Genomic DNA, 18,956 nt, shown 5'->3' with positions numbered 1-18,956 from the left:
CTGCACACACAAAAACACAAAATGGAAACTGGCCTTGACATTATAAAAGACTCTATTATATGAGTTTTTAATTACTTCTTTGTTTAACTGTCTATGAAAGATTAAAGAAAAGCGGCAATTCTTTGCTTTTTGTAAACCTAAACATGTCAGTTAAAGAGGTTACCTAGGTAACAAACCGATTCGGCCTGACCTGCCGCGTAACGTTAAAAACTGTCGTAAAATGACGCAACACCCACACTGATGCTGGCCCTCTGCTTCTAAACAAACGTGGAAGTGCTTTAGCGTTTACATTTTTTGTATTTACTTGTGTTTAGCACATTCTATCTGGCGCAGTAAGTGCGGACAAGCTTTGTCACTATAGAGGAACACGGCAACGGCGACCAACAAAGATGTTTAAAAAGTAAGTTGCTAATTATTCCTATGTTGTAGCAATTGCTAACTACAGCTAGGTGGCTAACGCTAACATTAAAAATCGTGTTTTTGAGCTTGACAAAGGTTTGTCTCAAGTCACTGAGACAAGTAGACATGGATTATAAATATTTTGTGAAATCCTCTGTCGGTATATTAGATCCAGGCTGAGCCAAATCAGAAACTGAACGTCTCTGAACGAGTCAATATCACCTTAATCCAAAAATCATAACCAAGTCGTGTCATCCTCATGGCAAGTGGAAACACACAATTTAAATCACGTAGCTACTTAAATACATATTCATTTTCAATATTCAGACGGACATCTCTTGTCTCCAAAGTTCTTTTCACTGTCTCGTTTATCAGTGTGCTTTGAAAATAAAATAAAAAACTGTATTACAGCGGTGGAAAAAGTAAAAGTAGAAGTCCTGCATTCAAAATTCTACATGTGTAAAATTGCAGAAGTACTGCCAGGAAACTGAAAGTATCCGAAAAATAAGTACTCATTTTGCAGAATGGAAACATTTTGCCGAAAAGTGTTCAATTGTGGAGCCCCCAAGGTCCTGAGGCCAATATTTTATATGTACATGTTATCATCTTTTACATTAAGATTGTTTTAAAAGTAACTTTTCAGGAGCTCTCCTGTTCATTTAGTTGCAGGACAACCTATTACATTATCCTTCTAATTGGTAAAATCCCAGCAGAGCTTTGCACTCCAGCCTGAGCAGGTCTGTTCAGCCACACACCTGTGTGAGTGTGCAGGGCCTTTAATTCCTAATACATCAGATCTTATAAGATGGTGATATGTTTTATATGTAAAACCAAAAATAACTAGTAGTTGGATTAGTCCAGCATTGTTCTTACTGCAGACATATTTTTTAGCACAATGGTTTGTTGCACTGTGAAATTATGTTTGTGAAATATTGTATTTAGGCCTGTATTGATTAGTACAAAATAAAATTACAGAAAGAGAAGTAAACTTTGTTGTAAAATAGTTTTCTCCCATAAGACGGACATGTCACAAAGGCTTAATTAATTTTGCACTTCAAAAATAAATGTACATCATCTCTGGATAATATGGATTGCAAAATGTTGGATATTGTTATAGTCTTTAAATGCAAAAAAATGTATTTCCTGTTCAAGTTTGTGAAAGTGCATTCTTGGAAGCAATAATCAGGCTAAGTAATCCACTTACTATCTTTTTCCAGAGCTCTCTACTGCATCTCACACATCTCGTGGCCTTAATCTTGTATTTCTTTTCCTTTGTTTCAGATTTGATGAGAAGGAAAATGTGTCGAACTGTATCCAGCTGAAAACATCAGTGATCAAAGGCATCAAAAATCAGCTGTTGGAGCAGTTTCCTGATATCGAGTCATGGCTCAATCACATAATGCCAAAAAAAGACCCTGTCAAAATAGTGAGATGGTATGATTTGTCATTTAAATTTTCTCATTAGTGTTTCATAAGCAGTAGCTTTTTGTGCTGTGGATATTTCATATTTCTTGATTTCTGTTCTTCCTCCAGCCATGAACACATTGAAATCCTGACAGTGAATGGAGAGCTGCTTTTCTTCAGACAGAGAGAAGGGCCGTTCTACCCAACCCTCAGACTGTTGCATAAATGTAAACTCTCCTAATGCCAAGTTGTTGTTTGTTGTATTTAAATTTCCTCACACTGATACTGATGAGAAGCTTTTTTTTCCTTTCCACAGATCCTTTCATTCTTCCACACCAGCAAGTAGACAAAGGGGCCATTAAATTTGTCTTAAGTGGAGCCAACATCATGTGCCCCGGGCTGACGTCACCAGGCGCTAAACTCTACCCGGCTAAAGCTGACACAGTAGTTGTATCCTTTTATGTATCATGCTGTGAATAGACTAGGCTGGAATACCAACCGGGCAACTAATCAGGGACATAAGGCCCCACAAGCCCTAAATTCACTCCTATCCTTCCTGTGTACATAATTTGATTAATTATCCACTGGAGTCCAAGTTAACATGTCATGTTGGTTTTGTTGTGTTACTAATAGTCAAAAACCTAAAAATGATGAGTTTACCGTCATAGAAAACTGAGAAGCAGGTACCAGTGAACCAGTGAAAAAAGACTTGAAGAATGAATCAATTATCAAAAGTTGTTGTCAGTTTATTTTCTATTAGTCAAGGATTCTAATAATCATTCTAGCTCGAGTAGCACTGGTTGGTGTCTGTGTCCCTGGGTAAATAATTGGACTGCCATGTATAGTTTCTGGGCCTAACAACTTACTTCTTGCCACTGGGGCCCCTGAGGGGCTTAATTCAGCCATGCAAATTGAAGCTGTAGTTTATGTGTTCTGTGCCATAGAGTTAAGCATGTTTCTTTTTTTTAAGTATTGAATCACATAACCTTCTGGTATATTAAGGGGATATTCTGACTGTATTAGTAGCTGCATCTTAAGTCAACTTACTGATGAATTTCTCCTAAACAAACGGATGCAGGCCATAATGGCAGAGGGAAAACAACATGCACTTTGTGTTGGTGTTATGAAGATGTCTGCAGAAAGCATGTAAGACCTCTGTACATTTTACAGAAGCAAACATTTCTTTTATTTGCTACTCTTATGATGCGTGATCTTAATCTGTGGTTGCCTTTTGCAAACAGAGAAAAAGTCAACAAGGGAATTGGAATTGAGAACGTTCACTACCTGAATGATGGATTGTGGCACATGAAGACATATAAATGATGACATCTACACCTGCAATGGCCACTGCTCACCCCCACCCCGCACCCTCCCGGAAAGTGTGGAGCTCTTGACAGTGAGGCATGAGCTGCCAGTCAACTGTTTACACCTACGGACTTAGCTGTGTAACCTGCTGGAGGTTTTGAATCAATTGCCATTATTCACAAATAAAAGAAACATCTTGCTTTAAACCCATTTCTCATTTGGTATTTTGCATTGGATCCAATTACTGAGTTGCCTGTTTATATCAAATGATAGACGTGACAAAAATGCCCAGTTCAACAGTTCAGGCTAATCTTAATGATCAGATCTGTGTGCATTGAGTAGTTTTCAGTTAGGGCCTCTTCCTTCAACAGCACAGGATGTTTGCATACTGACTGAGGGAGTGGCTGGACGGTGACGTGCTTCCAGTTTAAGACTGGTTATTCTGCTTTAGTATTTAGTGAATAAAGAAAAACAGTGTGACGACTGACAGCTTAAACCGGTGGACATTATAGGTACTCTCTAGTAAACACTCAGTTGCCAGTTTGTTAGATACACTTAGCTAAAACTAATGCAGTCTAATGCAACAGTTCTGCAATACGTCCCACTTTCATGAAGGTTACAACGCTCAGTTTGTGTTGAAACTGCTTTATGGAGGTGTTGATTCAACTTTACTGTCCTTTAGGGGGTAGAGTACTGTTATACTAGGTGTCTTTAGTATTTTGTCAATCCCTTTTGTATCAGTGAGGGTAATGTAATGGTTCCTCGAGTTCAGTTGTGTTAACAACCTTTGATATGATCAGACAACATATTTTAATAGTACCAGGGCATCAGTGACAACAATAATGTATTGTAATGTATTGTTATAAGAGTACATTCCCTTTTAAAAACTGTTCACTGTAACAAAGCAGTCCTTTAACTGTACAAAAATTTCCCTTGACCAAAAAAACCAAACATTCACAGTATGCTTAACAAGATAAACACCATTAACAACTTCTGTACAATTTTCATCCTCATTCCCACCCTGTAATAGTCAATCAACACCACAAACCACATTAAATTTAATCGATGATTAATTTTATTTATTTTTATTTTCCATTCGTTTTTTTTTTTTTTTTTTTTAAAAGGAGTCATATGATCAGTCCAACACAATGTATTTTTAAAATGTCAGTGGAACAATGACACTTCCACTGGTTTTTTGTTTTTGTAATCTTTTTTTCTTTTTAAATGTGTGACTGAAGAAATCTACTTCACTCACTGCTTAATTTAGCTGTGAAGGCCAATTCTTCATATGTGGTCATAACCAAACATAACGTGGCAAGAAATGCATTTCATTTAGAGCTGGGCCAGGCTAGGACATGTTTGATTCAATATTGATTACTGGTGCTGCAGCACAATATTTAAATAAGTCGGGAGCTGTAGTCTCAGAGAAAAAAGAAAAGGAAATTCAAAATGTGGTTACAAGGGCCAAGCTTTTTGAACAGTTAAATAATTTTATAACAGTGTATCACTAAATAACTAATGCAGCTTTAAGACCACAAAGAAAACAAACATTTAAGATACATAACAATACAACAATAACCAAAACTTCTAGATAATCTTGTCTTATGTCACAAGTTGGATATATTTCCCAGTTGTATCTTCATTCAAAAGGACAGCACATCCATCGACTCTGTTTACCGACACCACAAAGAAATGGGGTGCTGATTGTGCCAAGTGCAAAAGGTACAAATATACATAAAAGTGTTTATCCCCACCCACAGGATCAAGTTTCACAAACACAATAAGAAAACCATCTCCCCAAACTTAGTTTTGCCATCACAGATGCAAAAAGTTTAAAATGCACCACCCAGCTTGAAGGAATGAGTCTCTAGTCATTGTCTGAACCTTCAGGAGGGTAAAATACTAACGAGTCATGAAAATCGTGCCCGTAAGGACGGAGTCTGTAAACTCCAAACATCATAACCTGCATCTGATTCGGTGACATCCCACTGAATGTGACTGCCAAGTCGGAGCAGCAGCCCTCCACCACATTAGTGGGGTTGTCCTTCATGCTGTCCGTTATCAGGCTATCGACACTCTTGCTGTTGAACAGGCCCTTTCCGTGTGCATCTTCTCCGTTCTCTGCGAACACACCTGTATATTTGAGACACACGGCCAGCTGCTTGTCCTCACTCAGCTTCCACAGGGCTCGTCCTCTCTCTGGACATTTGTCCTGATCCTGGAACACATGCACCAGCCTTCTCAGAGCTTCATAGCTTAGAACAATACCACTATCATACGCCACATACTCAAGCTCCCCTGACTTCATAGCGTTGCCCAGGTAGAATGGCTGACTGGGATCCTTTGCGAGCACCAGGTATTTGAGGTTCTCGATGATGGCAAACGTTGTGGGTTGCGCCACAAAGAACCAACGCAGGTCTCCGGCATTCTCATAAGCATGCTTCAGAGCTTTACGCAACCTCGCCCAGTCATCTTTTTCATTCAGGTCTACCGCCTCAAGTGCCTTAGAGGACTCAGAAGTGTAAAACACAGCTTTGTCACAGTGTTTGCTCCATGTGTCCATAGCTGTCGCCCAGTAAACAAGGATCTTGGGCTGGACCATGATGATGCAATAAACCTGGACTTGATTGGTCAACTCCTGCACCTCGCTGTCGGAGAGGCGTTTCAACTCGTCTTTGCTCGGGGCCTTGACGTGATGATGATGATGGGGGTCCTCTGTCCTGGACTCTGTGCTGGGGCTGAAACTACCCAGGAGCGACAGCACCAAGCAGAAGAGGCCTCCCATGACCATCCCCTTCACGAAAGAGCCTCCTTCAGACATTTTGGCAGCAGACACTGGAGAAGTAGGAAAATAACATTACTGCAAATAATCAATTTATGGCTACAGCTAGAATCCTCAATTAAGAAAAAAAAAAAAAACGTAATAAGGATGTTTGTCAGCCAAGTGTTAGAAAATTGTTTAAAAAAAAAAAGCCTGTTATAATTTCCCAGAACTGAAAGTAACATAAACAGATTTGTTTTATATGAAAATCAGTCCAAAACCAAAATATATCCAGTGTGCTACAGTATCAAACCTTTATTCACATTTGAGAAGCTGTAACCAGTGAATATTTTGTACTTTTGCTAAAAATAAAAAGATTGACACAATTAATGTATCATCCAAATGGATGCAAATTAATTTTCTGTCTATCAAACACTTGTTTCAGCTGTAATTCAGGTAGGTTCCACAGACATTGTCTGTAACCGGAATAACTGTAGAATCCAGCTGTCCCAGTTTGCTAAGGCCACCGACATAACAATCAAGGCCTTAATGACATTATGGGCTGGGACTCTGGGAACAGTCATAACACAGGGCCCTTCAGCTCAGGGACTGTCTTCTCTTGAGATTCCCTATACAACCTGACTTCGGTGAATGTCATTCATTGTCTAGGATTTGATACCCAACAGAAGCTTCACACATGTCTGGATACAGGCATGTTTTCAAATCACTTAACATTTTTCACCATTTTCGGACATTTTCTAGACACAGCACTGAACTGAGTAATCGAAAAATTGATTGGCACTTTAATCAGTAATGGAAACAATTGTGAGTTGTAGCCGTAATACAGTTCAAAGCCATTAATAAAATGGTATCAATTTGTTCATCTTTTATGCAAACATTACACAGACATTGTGGTGCAGCTTTACTGTTTGACGTCAACTGTATCATGGCAGAAGTGTCAGCTTGAAATTTAATAGTTCTTAGTTTCTAGGTCTAAATTAGTAAAATGCCTCTCATTATCAGTGGTGGAAAATAACTAAATACATTTACTCAAGTTCTAAAGTACAGAGCTTATGTACTTGTAGTTGACTTGAGTACCTCTATTTTCTGCTGCTGTATACTTATACTCCACTATATTAGAGAGGTAAATATTGTACTTTTTACTCCGCTACCCTAATTTGATGACTTTAGTTATGAATTACTTTGCAGTGTCTTTATTGATCATTTGGGATTTCGTAACTACTGTTGCAACTAATGATTATTATTGTGTTATTGAATGATCTGTGGATTTTCTCGACTGATGGATCAGTTAACAGAAAACTGTCAAAATGTCCACCTAATCTCCCAAAGCTCGATGAGACTTTACTATCATTTAAGATTAAAAGAAATAAAAAAAGAATAAAGACTTAAAAAAAAAAAAGGATTATTATTATGGAATATATTATGGATTATTGTCCGTTCCATCGATTAATCGACAAACTGCAGCTCTACTTGTAACAGAGGATTCCTACACGGCCGTTTACTTGAACTGAGTGACAGATCTGAGTCCTTGTTCTTGTGCTAAGGTAACATAAGGTAACATTAACATTTAAGGTTGAGAGTTTCGGTGAAACTTGACCGAAATCCGTCTGTTTAACGTGATTTCGTCTTTCTAACGTCGACGTTTAATTTCTGAACAGCTGACACTCAGGTCAGGTAACTTCTTAAATACCGGGGTCTGATTGTTTAAGTCGCTGTACCTGTGGCTAGCTGTTAGCTTCCACCTGCTAAACGTTACACTTCGCGACTAACTGCGGGATCTTGTTAGCGACACAGACACAAACACAACAAATAAAGAGTATTTACTGTACCTAGTTAAGTTAACGCTGCTGTGCCAAGTGGTGCTCCTGCTCTGCTTGTCTTTCAGCTCCCACGGATCCTGTTTGGTCAGCTTACAAACGTCAGGCAGGACAATTAATTATCAACTCGGTGGACGCATGATCCACCACACAACTACAACCTCTCCCTCTGTTTCCTCCTTTACTTCTTCCTCTTCTCCTTCTTCTCCTGCTCCTTCTTCTTCTTCTTCTTCGAGGTGCAACGGCAGCTGGCAGCCTCAGTGTTGCATTACTGCCATCTCCTGGAGGCAGTTCATTCCTGCAGTGTAATTTTTTGTCAGCGCCTGTATTGATCAAACGACTAATAATCACATTGAAAATGCTCTTAAGTACCAACTTAAGAGCACAAAAGTTGTTATTCTGGCATGTTATTTGCGAGAACGTATATGACTTCAATGTTTAAAAATGTTTTCATTTTATTTGTGTGTAATCTTAAAATCTGCATGAATAATACTGAAAATGAACAATCTAATAAATTATATACACATATATGCGCAATACAAAACGCACACTTAAATCAACAAGTAAACACACCCATCTACAGTTACCAGATTATTATTGGAGTAATCAGTCATGAAGTGTTTATAAGACATTGGAGAACAAGCAGTGACACAGCAGATGACTCTTCCTGCTTTGACATGCAGGTATTTTCTCGGTTTGAGGAAATTGCCCATATTCAAACTTGATTTGAAAAATTAAAAACAAACAAACAAACAAAAAAAAAAAACCCTCCACATTTGATCTCAGTGTTTGGTTTGAGAAGCGAGGAGATGTGATGAAGTCGTTTGCCTACATTTGTATGTACGAGCTGTGCCCTGTTATTTTCCGAAATCTTTCCACAAATATTTACCGTTTAGTGTCTAAACAGAGGCTTCATTTAAAACTCGTGCTTTGTCATAGTTAGCGTCAACACAGCTGTCAGAGTCAAAACTGTGCAATCTCAGTGTTTTCAAGCTGTTTTTAGCTTTAGGTCAAAGATAGAGGAGGTCATGGTGACTTTGAGTTCACATTTCCCTTGACCTCAATTAACACATCAGCACAAATCATGTGTGGAATTTAAACTGTCATCATTTGTTATCATTTGTATTGTTGCCCTTTTTGGTCCATGTGGCCGATAAGTTTGTTTTAAAGTCACAGTTTGACCTTAAAACCAAACTTGGCTGTGTGTTTTCCTCCTCTCTCTTACTGCTCAGCAGCCTGATGCATCAAACGTTGTTGTTTTCAATAGCAATTTCAGAGATGTGGAGACAACCTTATAAATCACCTGATACCACGCACACTCTCATCTGAAGAGCAATAGTGACCTTTCAGTTTGATAAAAAGCCCAAAGCCTCATCGAACTGGCGAAAACACTCAACTTATTTTGACCTTTTATATTTTTGGAAACAATTCCTTTTGCCTTTGTTCTCATTGTCGAACAGTGAATCCTTTGCACTGCCATATACATTGCATATTTGCACTTGCACACATGTATTCATAAATTTGTTGCCATGTTAGCAGCATGACTCCGGAGATATCTTCAGTAGTACCTCAACAATTATTAGATGGACTGCTGTGAAATGTGTTGGATATCCATAGTGCCCTAATGATGAGTCCTAAAGTCCATAATGGTCTTTTAGTAAAATGTTGGATGGATTGCAGTGGAATTTGGTTCAAACATTCATGTCCCCCTGCAGGATGAATTGCAAATAACTTTGGTAAATCCTTTTCATCTAGCGCCATCATCAGATCAAAAAGTTAATTCATCCAGCACTTTGGTTTATGGACTACCTGTGAAATTAATGTCATTCCTATCATTCCCAACTAAGATGTGTTAGCATCTCAAGGCAGCAAAAGCACAGCCTTACAGAGCCACTAGCATGACCCTGCTACCTCTTCACCCATCCCTTCAGCATCTTCCCCCCAGCCCATCCTCCTACCACTCCCAAATCAAATCAAGCAGAACTAATAAGCACCAAGTAGTCACCAATATGAATAAACAGCACAGCCGTGGGAATAAGTTACATTATATTTGACAAATTAAGCTTTGAATCCTTGTTTTTCCACACATTTAAATTTTACACTGTGTAATGTGCAAATGAGAGAAATGAAATATTGAAGCAACCAGTTCATTGACTGCAGTGGCTTATTATGCTCCACAAAAAACAACAACAAAAAAAAAAAAACATGATGCAAGAACAAAGCATGTAACTGTTTGTACCTTTAATTCAAGACTCACAGAATATATAAGACATTTACCACAATGTGACCTGTTTGCTCTACAGACAGTCATAATGAATTGGCTCAGAAATGTTAATCATTCAACACAAAATGACGCACAAACCCTCAGTGACACACTTTCACCAGCTCTGTGATCTCAGACATGAGCAATGACACGTTTGAACAGCCCATCACACAGAAACGGTGTCAGACATAAACCATCAGAGCTCTGCTGGACAGACGCTGATTACTGCTGCAGAGTAAACATTTGTTAGGTCTCTCTGTACAAGCACAGATAGTCCCCAGCTGAATTGACAAGGTCCCCTAAATTGTGTCTATGACGCCTGATCCATCGCGTCCAAGCCATTAAGAAGGAGACTGGGTGTGATGATAATGTATTGATCAGATTGTGATGGATGGCCCTTGAGGGTATATAAGTGTAGATCTCAGCCAGGCTGAGGTATAGTCGAGATCTGGTCATCTAAAGCTAGAGGCACCATGCTATCTTTAGCTCTGTTTTACCTGGTAGCTGTGATCTGTTCTGCAAGACGGACACATGCTCTACCTCTGTACCCTGATGCCAACCTGGAGCCACAGGCAGGTAAGAGCCTTTTTGAATAGTTATTCTTTTGTTTTTCATAACATATTTTTTAATTTTACTGAAAATCTTTTCTATCTAGTGCAGTCTTTACTATGAATCTCTGATTTGCTGCAGACTTAGCTCAGCTGGAAGTGCATACACCGTATGTGAAACATGACTAAACCAAATTCTGTTCATATTATTCATAAATTTTCTGAAAAATAATCCAACAATCTACTTTATAAAATATTCTGCTGAACTCATTGCAGGGTTATTGATATTAATAATGACAGATTAATGAGAGGAAGTTGTTTTATTTCAACAGATTTCATTCAGAAATTAGTGTCAGAGGTCGAGGATGGGCCCAATGCTGCTGAGGGGGAGCAGAGAGAGGCGAATAATCTGTATCCTCTACTGATGCAGCACAACGGCGGCAGAGACTCCTGGAATAAAGGTTAAGATAATAACAAATAATATATAGATGTCTGCAGTACATAAACATATTAGTCGAATTGATTTAAAAAAAAAAAGATGTTTCAACTTATTTTTTTAATTTTTTTACAATTTATTTCTTCAGGTACTAAAGATTCAGCACAACAAGATAAGTTTGCGAATATGGTAAGCCTGATAATATCATCTCTATTCACTACCGCAACATTTAATTTAGCACTACATATAAAATAGTATAGAGCTTTTAAAAAAAAAGGTACAAGGAAAAAAGAACGCAGAACTAGAACATCTTTGAAATCCCTTCTTAAAACTTGTCTTTCCAAAATGTTTTGATTTTTTCACCCTTTTCATCTGAATTAAATGATTTTATTGTTGGGATTTTATCCATTATCTTTATTTGTAGTGGCCTGATTCTATTCAATTTTTTTATGCTGAATTGTTTTACATGGATTTGAGTGTAGGTACATATGGGCACAAAAGCTCACTAATATAAGCTAGAACCAGACTGTGAAATGTCTCAAAAGTAACACCTTCAAATCAATTCTAAAATTAAAATTTAAAATTCAGATTATCTCTCCATAGACTGAAAAATGTTTTTTCTTGGTTTTAGGTTGAGGACCTAAAAGAAGTGGTTTTGAAGCTGGCAGCGGCCGACAAACTACGCTCTCAGGGTTTTCTCAGATCAGAGCAGAACTTGCCAAAAACAAACAAGAGAGGTGAGTGACTGTGATTATTTTCTTTCAAGCCGCACCTGCGCCTTTAAAGCCGTCACTTACGAGAAGTCAGGCTTTTAGACCTGAAGCGAGATCGCATGACAATACCTGACATTACACACTATCTGAGCTGACATTATTATAATGCAATTAATTAATCAGAAGGATGTTTAACCAAGGCTTGTGCTGTTTAACGTAGGACGTGACATATACCTGAACGGGCAGAGACTGAATGAGAACATTCCTCCCAAGTAGAAGCACTGTTTCAGATTTGTCTTTTTGTTAAATGTCCTCAAAACTCACCCCTACCTAATGCTCAGGCTCATGCTCATGGTGTTTATTAGTGTAGAGTGTTTGTTGGCAATTACAACTTCTTCCATGAAGAACTGTTATTGTCTGTTTATACAGCAGCCTCTACTTTATTTGTTAATAGTCATATTGATAAACACTCGTATCTGCTTTTAACAACATTATAATATGTTTTAACCAATTTATTAAATATATTTACATATTGCTTATAATGGAGTAAATTATGAGTAGATTATTAAGAATGCAATTTGGTACCAAAATCACAAATGGCCTATAAAAGTTTAAAAATCTTGATGTAGATAAAGACAAACTTTACAAAATAAAACTTCAAACAGGAAAAAAGGGGAGAAAATTAAAGAAGAGCAACAGACGAGGGATAACTCTTCCAGCATGTAGTAAACTTACAGTATGGATAAACAGATAAATATTATTAGAATTTGAGATGTCTTCAGCTTTGTTCCTAATTTTTCACCCCGTGATGTCCTGACAGCGTGTTTCTGGAAATACTGTGTGACCAACTAGAACTCAGCAGCGGCAGGACTCTTGCTGTGATTCTGGAAAGGCCTGAATGGAAACGCTTTCACTCTCCATCACCATCTTTGTTTCCCATCAAACACTGTATTCATCGTCTGATCATGATCAACAGAAAATATATTTTTGAAGTTGTAAAATTGTTTTTTTTGTGTGTGGCTGAAAATAAACTTGAATATCAGAAATGTCAATCATGAGACCTGGTTTTGGTTTTAAAGATAAAGATGTTTGTAATATATAGCACTCACACACACACACACACACACACACACACACACACACACACACACACACACACACACACACACACACACACAAATCCAGAATATCACAAATTAATTGGGTGCTTTTTTTATTAGTGTGACAGTGCAACAATTCATTCATATCAAACTGTATTTGTACAAGGTAAGATACAGAAGTGTATTTCATGCTTTACATAAAAATGAACTGTTAATGAACGTGCTGCTCACATTAACACAATCATATATACTCTAAAGAGGGTGTTTTGATCACAAAAAGCATGGAAAAATATTTATATTTACACTATAAACAAAAATTCAACAGTCAATTGCACATTTGGCCTTTTCAATGCGGCATTAAAATGCCATTTATCTGTTAGTGACTATGGATAAATAGTCAATACATAAAACCAATTAAACATTTTTCTTTAGCATGTCCCCAAGGCTTACTGCAACAACAGGTCAAGCTTTTTAAGGTGGAATAGTGTCTGATTCCTTGCCAAAGTTTATTCTTGTAGGTTGTAGCGCCTCTACAGATCACCATGCATGGTTACACTTGGGGAAAACAGGACATGAATCACAGAGAAGGAAAAGTTTACTTCCTCTTGTTGGCCACGCTAAAGTAAGCCTTCTCAATTTCGATGTCAGCCGGGCACGTCTGTTTGAACTCCTCTCTCTCGTAGGCATTTTCAAGGTATCGCCACACACCTGTGAACTGGGGGGGAATGTCAAAGTCGCAGTACTTCTTGGCAGCAACCTGAAATAAAGGGAACGGAAGGTCAAAATTAAGCATTATGAGAAATATGGAGCTTAGAGATCAAAGGTGAAGTACCAATTCAAGAATGCAAAAATACTTGTACAAGTTATGGTAAAATTTATATTTGCTGTAAGTCATAATTGTTACTGTTAGATGTTACTGTAAAAATACTCACTACTTTTAATGCAAATAAAAATCCTCCACTGAAAATGTTGCTTAGATAAAAGTCTGTAAGTACACCCAAGTACTTGTAACAAAATGTTATTTCTGTCTAATTGTATTTTATTTCCTTTTACTTATTTATTAGAAAAATAATTTTATTCTTTCTTAATTGGTTTTATTCCAGTTTTATTCAGCGCCTCAAAATTGTATTTAAGTAGAGAGCTTGAGGAAATGGCGTCTAAACAGCCAAGCATTTCTGTCCAGAATTGTGCCATTTTGCACAGGAAGGCAAATTATGTTTAAGATCCGCTCTATAACACAGCGGTACAAAAAGACTATAAGAGAGATTAGCCCCAAAACAACAACACAACTGATGCCATGTCTCACCCTGATAACATGCAGTTTGGGCAGCAGGTTGCAGTCAGCTAAGGTGAGGCGGTCACCATCCAGGAACTTCCTCTTGGAGATGATGATAGTTTCGCTTGAATTGTGGTCAATTTCTTCGGGGAGGGGGGAGTTCAGGTAATCATCCAGACGTTTAAACTCCCGCAACAGGTTTTTCTCATGGACTGCACAGTCAGAAACACAGAGACACGTTGACGCATGGTTTTAGTCCATCTTTACCTAAGCACATTTACTCTATTCTATTTTCAGGTACTGTTTTTAGGTGCTTGCACTTTACTTGAGCATTTCGATTTTAAACTACTCTAAGCATTTGAAGAAACCCAACTTACAGGTGTTATTTGGGCTGTTCTTGATGAAAGCAGAGAACTTTGCAAAAATGTCGGCACCCACATCAAAGGACTCTTTGTTCAGCGGGCTGAGATGAGGATACCTGAAGGGAGGAGAAGAAAGGTGAAGCCTGGGAGTAAACTTGTGCAACGAGAATAAGCCATCATCAAATTTAGACTTCATTAATATTTGTATAATGATTAAGGGCAACAGTACCTGGGAGGGGCCAGTGTTTGTTCAAGAAACTCCTCGATTTTGATGAAGTCTGTTTTGAGGGTGCCGTTGTAGAGGAGGAAAGGAGGGTTAGTCCCTGGAGCCAGGTCCTTAAGCTCTGCTGGTTTCCTGCAGAAGAAACAGAAAGACGGTGAAAAGGGGGACAGGGAGGGAGAGGATTTGACTTGTTTATACTCTTATTCATTCAGTTCTACAATCGGACTGTTATCAAGCATGTCAAAACAGAGAACCTGTTGGTTATCGGGACTGTCAGTATCAAATGTGGCACCCTGGATTAATGATTCCAACATTAGCTGTTGGTTTAGTTATAAAAATACACAGCGCTGGGAGTGGTCGCTTATTTCAGAGGCCCGCTGTGTTTGTGCTCTGAATCATTCAATTATCAGCATCCTTTCAAAGTTTCCTGATCTTATTTGCTCACTGGTAATGACCCTGAGAAATTCACACAATAAAGGCTAAATTAAAGAAGGTGTTTGTCTGAGAGCAACACAGGGCTCTTTGTACATTTTCACTTTACAGCCTCCTCCCTCCAGCCCCTGTTAGACAGAGTGAGCAACACACCAATTGACAAGTGAGAAATGGTTTGGATTACTGAAAAAACAACGAAAAAGAAACTTCTCAATTTCTCTCTCTTTTGCTTCTTAATAGAGTTCTGTGTGAAAATCCCCACGACCAGATGCTCAGGAAGTGTTTGTGCCAGAGGAGGGGTGCTTACTTCCTCATATCAACAGTGGTCACTGTGAATTTCACTCCTTTCAGCCACAGAACCATGAAGAGCCTTTGACAGAAGGGGCAGTTCCCGACGTTCTCACCGTCATGCCCAGCCTGAAAAGCACAGAGAAAGTTTGGACAAAACGTTTCTTCTCATGAACAAAATGAGCCACAAATGTCCTGAAATTACTATAATGGCCCCCCCCACACACTTCGCCTCTGCGGATAAACAATCAAGTGAGAGGAGTGCCTGGGATATTTAAAGACAATTTCCTCCATGCAGGGAAGAGCAGGCATTGTGTTGTGGCAGAAAACAACTCACGCTACTGACCTTTCCATTCCTTCTTCAGCCATCTCAAATTGTCACAGCACGGTCTGGTGAAAGCCCCTCATGGGTTTTTCTAGGCTACGGCTTTGACTCATAATTTTGTCAATATGTGGATGTTTAAGACATTCAGAGAAATGAATTACCTTCTTGCTGGGAGTTACATGAGAAGATTGATAACACTCTCACATTTGAGCAGTAAACATGAAGCTGCAGCCAGCAGCTGGTTAGCTTAGCTTAGCATCAAGGGGAAACAGCTGGTTCTTGATCAGAAATAATAAAATTTGCCTACCAGCACCCCCAAAGCTGAATGCATGACAGGACATCTCTTGTTTGTTTAATCCATACAAAACCCTAAGTGACAATGAAACAGTTTGGCTTGGAGCAGTGATTTCCAAGAATCTTGTTATTTACAAAACCCTGCATAAAAACACAAAACTTGTTTGTTTATTTTTTACAAAATAAACAAACAAGATAAAAAAGTGTTAATTAGTGAGGTTTAGAGGTGGATTTTGCTACATGAAGACAGAGGTTAACTGTTTGCCTTTGTTTCCAGTCATTATGCTAAGCTAGGCTAACAGGCTGCTTGCCGTAGCTTCATGTTTAGTGGATCATCTCACCTACCTCTCAGCGAGGTGGCAAATAAATCCTCAGAATGTGAAACTTTCCCTTTAAGAGACTGAATGTTGAATGTTTAATTTACAAAGAGACATAATGTACTGTCTGTGTAGTGTTTTTGAGCCTCACTTGACCTTGACCTTAGACACTGTTTCTCTTTACTGATACCATCAACTAAAACACATTTATCTTCAGAGTAAAGAAAATAAAAAGATCCCAGTGTATTGATGAGCGATTATGTGACTTCTTGATATAGATGAACATATCTGAATGTGTGCGTAAGTAAAGTGGGTGTGCCCTGCTTCAGGCCTGGGGCCAGTCACCCTGCATGCTTCTCGTTCCTTCTGGGTGTATGGAGATAAGGTGGACTGTCTGTGGTCAGAGATCACAGATAAAAAACAGAGCAGACACGCTGAGCAGCAACACAAACACTTCAACATCTGTAGCACATGGTGATGTCACCCTGGAGATGGCACCCATCAAAATGAGAGTTGACCTCTGATTGATGCTGCTCACTCAACAACTTACAATAGATCTCTGTCCTTTTACAAAACTGACAAAGGCAAATCCTTGTGTGACTCCTTTGTTTACTCACTCACTGTCTGTATATATTTTCTTTATGATAACAGTGTCAGAAACTGTGATGTCTAATTGTAAGCAGAACATTCTTTTGACATTGAATTCAGCTGTTGTTGCTGTTGTCACAGTCGACTTTCTCTTTCAAGTCATTAGTGAAACTGAAAAGAAATGACTGACCTTAATAAACAACTCGATGCTTGGCTCCTTGTCAGAGTTCTGCCGAAGTGCCATCTTGTCCCCAAAAAAGTTTAACTCTCTTTTTTAAATTCCTAGTCCTTGTCAGAGCTTCTCCTTAAGTCAGCGGTTTTGTACAAAACAAAAATATCCACAAAGCTGAAGAGGAAACTGATAATAGTGCCTCTGAACAACTGCTGCTCTGGTTTCAAGTGCTTTTGTGGTCGTGGATGTCAGGAGGTGGAACACCTCACTGCTGGTCGTGTGCTTTCTGAGTGCTCCTTCTCACTCCTCTCCCCGTCCTATCTCACTGAACATACTTTATGAGTCAGAGCAGAGTGAGGGAGGTCCCTGCTGGATCCTCCCTCCCAACTCTTATATATATTAAAATCTGAAGAAAGAGCTCAAAATAGTAGCTCTCTGTATAGCGCATTATACAGGAACTAATAACACCATGTGACTCAAAACATACAAATTATAGGCACTTCATGAGGGTCACTCACATCCCGACACTGTTAGATATGGAAGGAATTACAGAGGAATACTTTTCACAGAAAGGATGTACTTAATACAAAGCTACCTCTGTGTACAGAGGGACACTGGAAAACAGAAACACCTAATCTAATTTAGTTGCAGAAATGTAGTGTTCAGTCTCACATCTGTGTGACTTAATAAAGTTCAGAAATTCAGAAAGTTAAGAAATACCTACACATGTAATTTAAAAAGTTACACCGATTTTTCTAAGTGATTAGTGATTCTAATGATTAGTGGGTCTATTTTGTTGCTATGATGAAGTATAAAAAAAAAAAGGTTGTTTTTTTTATTAGATACGAGAAAATCAGCCTTGTATTTGCTCAAAATCCCTTCTTTTACATAATTTGCTGCTAATTAAAAAAGTGATTGGCAGATAAAGGTTGAGGTGAGAAGTAACTAAGTATTCAGGCTGTGCACTTGAGAACAAATCTGAGGTATTTGCACTTCAGGGTTTCCATTTATTGCTTTATACTTTAACTGCTTTATACTTGTTCTTTACCACATTTAAGACACTTTCAGACACTGAATAGCTCATAAAATCATTACTATGATGATAAATGCAGTAATTTACTTTTTGCATACATGCCTCTTTGTTTCTTAATTGTGTACACCTAAGCACTGAAGGAACACAGTTTCAATATTCATTACTTTATATAGGGAGTGACAGCTGTGACAGGGAGAATGACAATGATTTCTGCCTTGACACTGACTTTGAAATGGGGAAAATTAGTACTAGTGATTACTTTTTGTCATTTGTCATCATTTAAGAACATTTTACTGATAATACTTAAATATTTTCACCTAGTAAAAGTTTGAATGCAGGACTTACTTGTAATTAAGCATTTTTGCATTGTGGTATTGCTACTTTTACTTAAGTAAAGGCCTTGAATAGTGCTCCCACTACAGAGTACAGTATATATTTTGCTAATTATACCACATTTTCTACTCTACTGTGCCTAAAGAAGAGGTTTTAGTTGGGTTTTGTCACCTTTCATTCAAACAATGAGATATTTCGGGGGTGTTTTGAATAATACATTGAGTCGTGGTGGGGGGTAATCCCCTGAGTCTTAGGTCATAAAAAGGGCGGAGGTTTGTTTTCATTGCTTACTTGTGAAGAAAGTATTGAGTGTTTTTGCTTTACAATCAAAAACCAAATGAAATAAATAAAAATATAAATAAACTAAAATTAAAATATCTTCTATGGAATGCAAGCATTTGTGGAATGTAATGGTGTGTAAAGATGTTTTGGTAATGATTGAATGAATGTGACAACTGTGATTTGAAGGTGACATGTCCTCAGTAATTTGAGTATTAAGTTCTCACTTCAGTATTGGTGCTTATTGTAATATGGTCTCACTTACGG

General features: G+C 38.2%; 4 protein-coding genes across 5 annotated transcripts; 2 read left to right on the top strand and 2 right to left on the bottom strand.

The window, feature by feature from the left end:
• The first annotated feature begins 231 nt into the window (after nucleotides 1-231).
• On the top strand, nucleotides 232-3,292 carry mcts1 (MCTS1 re-initiation and release factor). The gene is made up of 6 exons (XM_041048227.1): nucleotides 232-400; nucleotides 1,681-1,833; nucleotides 1,933-2,030; nucleotides 2,120-2,253; nucleotides 2,882-2,949; nucleotides 3,045-3,292. Exons 1-6 carry the CDS (start codon nucleotides 390-392, stop codon nucleotides 3,124-3,126), a joined length of 546 nt encoding a protein of 181 aa, XP_040904161.1. The 5' UTR covers nucleotides 232-389; the 3' UTR covers nucleotides 3,127-3,292.
• An 8-nt stretch (nucleotides 3,293-3,300) lies between these two features.
• Nucleotides 3,301-7,908, bottom strand: c1galt1c1 (C1GALT1-specific chaperone 1). 2 transcript variants are annotated; one of them, XM_041048225.1, is made up of 2 exons: nucleotides 7,720-7,908; nucleotides 3,301-5,943 (listed from the first exon to the last, which is right to left on the bottom strand). In XM_041048225.1, the coding sequence occupies exon 2, from the start codon at nucleotides 5,927-5,929 to the stop codon at nucleotides 4,976-4,978; it is 954 nt and encodes a 317-aa protein (XP_040904159.1). In that variant the 5' UTR covers nucleotides 5,930-5,943; nucleotides 7,720-7,908; the 3' UTR covers nucleotides 3,301-4,975. The 2 variants fall into 2 exon arrangements, with proteins under 2 accessions (XP_040904159.1, XP_040904160.1); XM_041048226.1 differs by having other exon boundaries at nucleotides 3,301-5,945; nucleotides 7,727-7,908.
• A 2,535-nt stretch (nucleotides 7,909-10,443) lies between these two features.
• Nucleotides 10,444-12,519, top strand: urp1 (urotensin-related peptide 1). The gene is made up of 5 exons (XM_041048755.1): nucleotides 10,444-10,546; nucleotides 10,851-10,955; nucleotides 11,103-11,143; nucleotides 11,586-11,691; nucleotides 12,488-12,519. The coding sequence occupies exons 1-5, from the start codon at nucleotides 10,444-10,446 to the stop codon at nucleotides 12,517-12,519; spliced, it is 387 nt and encodes a 128-aa protein (XP_040904689.1).
• A 344-nt stretch (nucleotides 12,520-12,863) lies between these two features.
• clic2 (chloride intracellular channel 2) lies at nucleotides 12,864-17,353 on the bottom strand. The gene is made up of 6 exons (XM_041048299.1): nucleotides 17,063-17,353; nucleotides 15,368-15,477; nucleotides 14,635-14,760; nucleotides 14,421-14,521; nucleotides 14,074-14,255; nucleotides 12,864-13,524 (listed from the first exon to the last, which is right to left on the bottom strand). Exons 1-6 carry the CDS (start codon nucleotides 17,114-17,116, stop codon nucleotides 13,363-13,365), a joined length of 735 nt encoding a protein of 244 aa, XP_040904233.1. The 5' UTR covers nucleotides 17,117-17,353; the 3' UTR covers nucleotides 12,864-13,362.
• Nucleotides 17,354-18,956: the final 1,603 nt, after the last annotated feature.

Source organism: Toxotes jaculatrix, chromosome 10 (assembly GCF_017976425.1).
Source record: "Toxotes jaculatrix isolate fToxJac2 chromosome 10, fToxJac2.pri, whole genome shotgun sequence".
NCBI lineage: Eukaryota > Metazoa > Chordata > Actinopteri > Toxotidae > Toxotes > Toxotes jaculatrix.
This window is presented reverse-complemented; position numbering and strand designations above follow the sequence as displayed.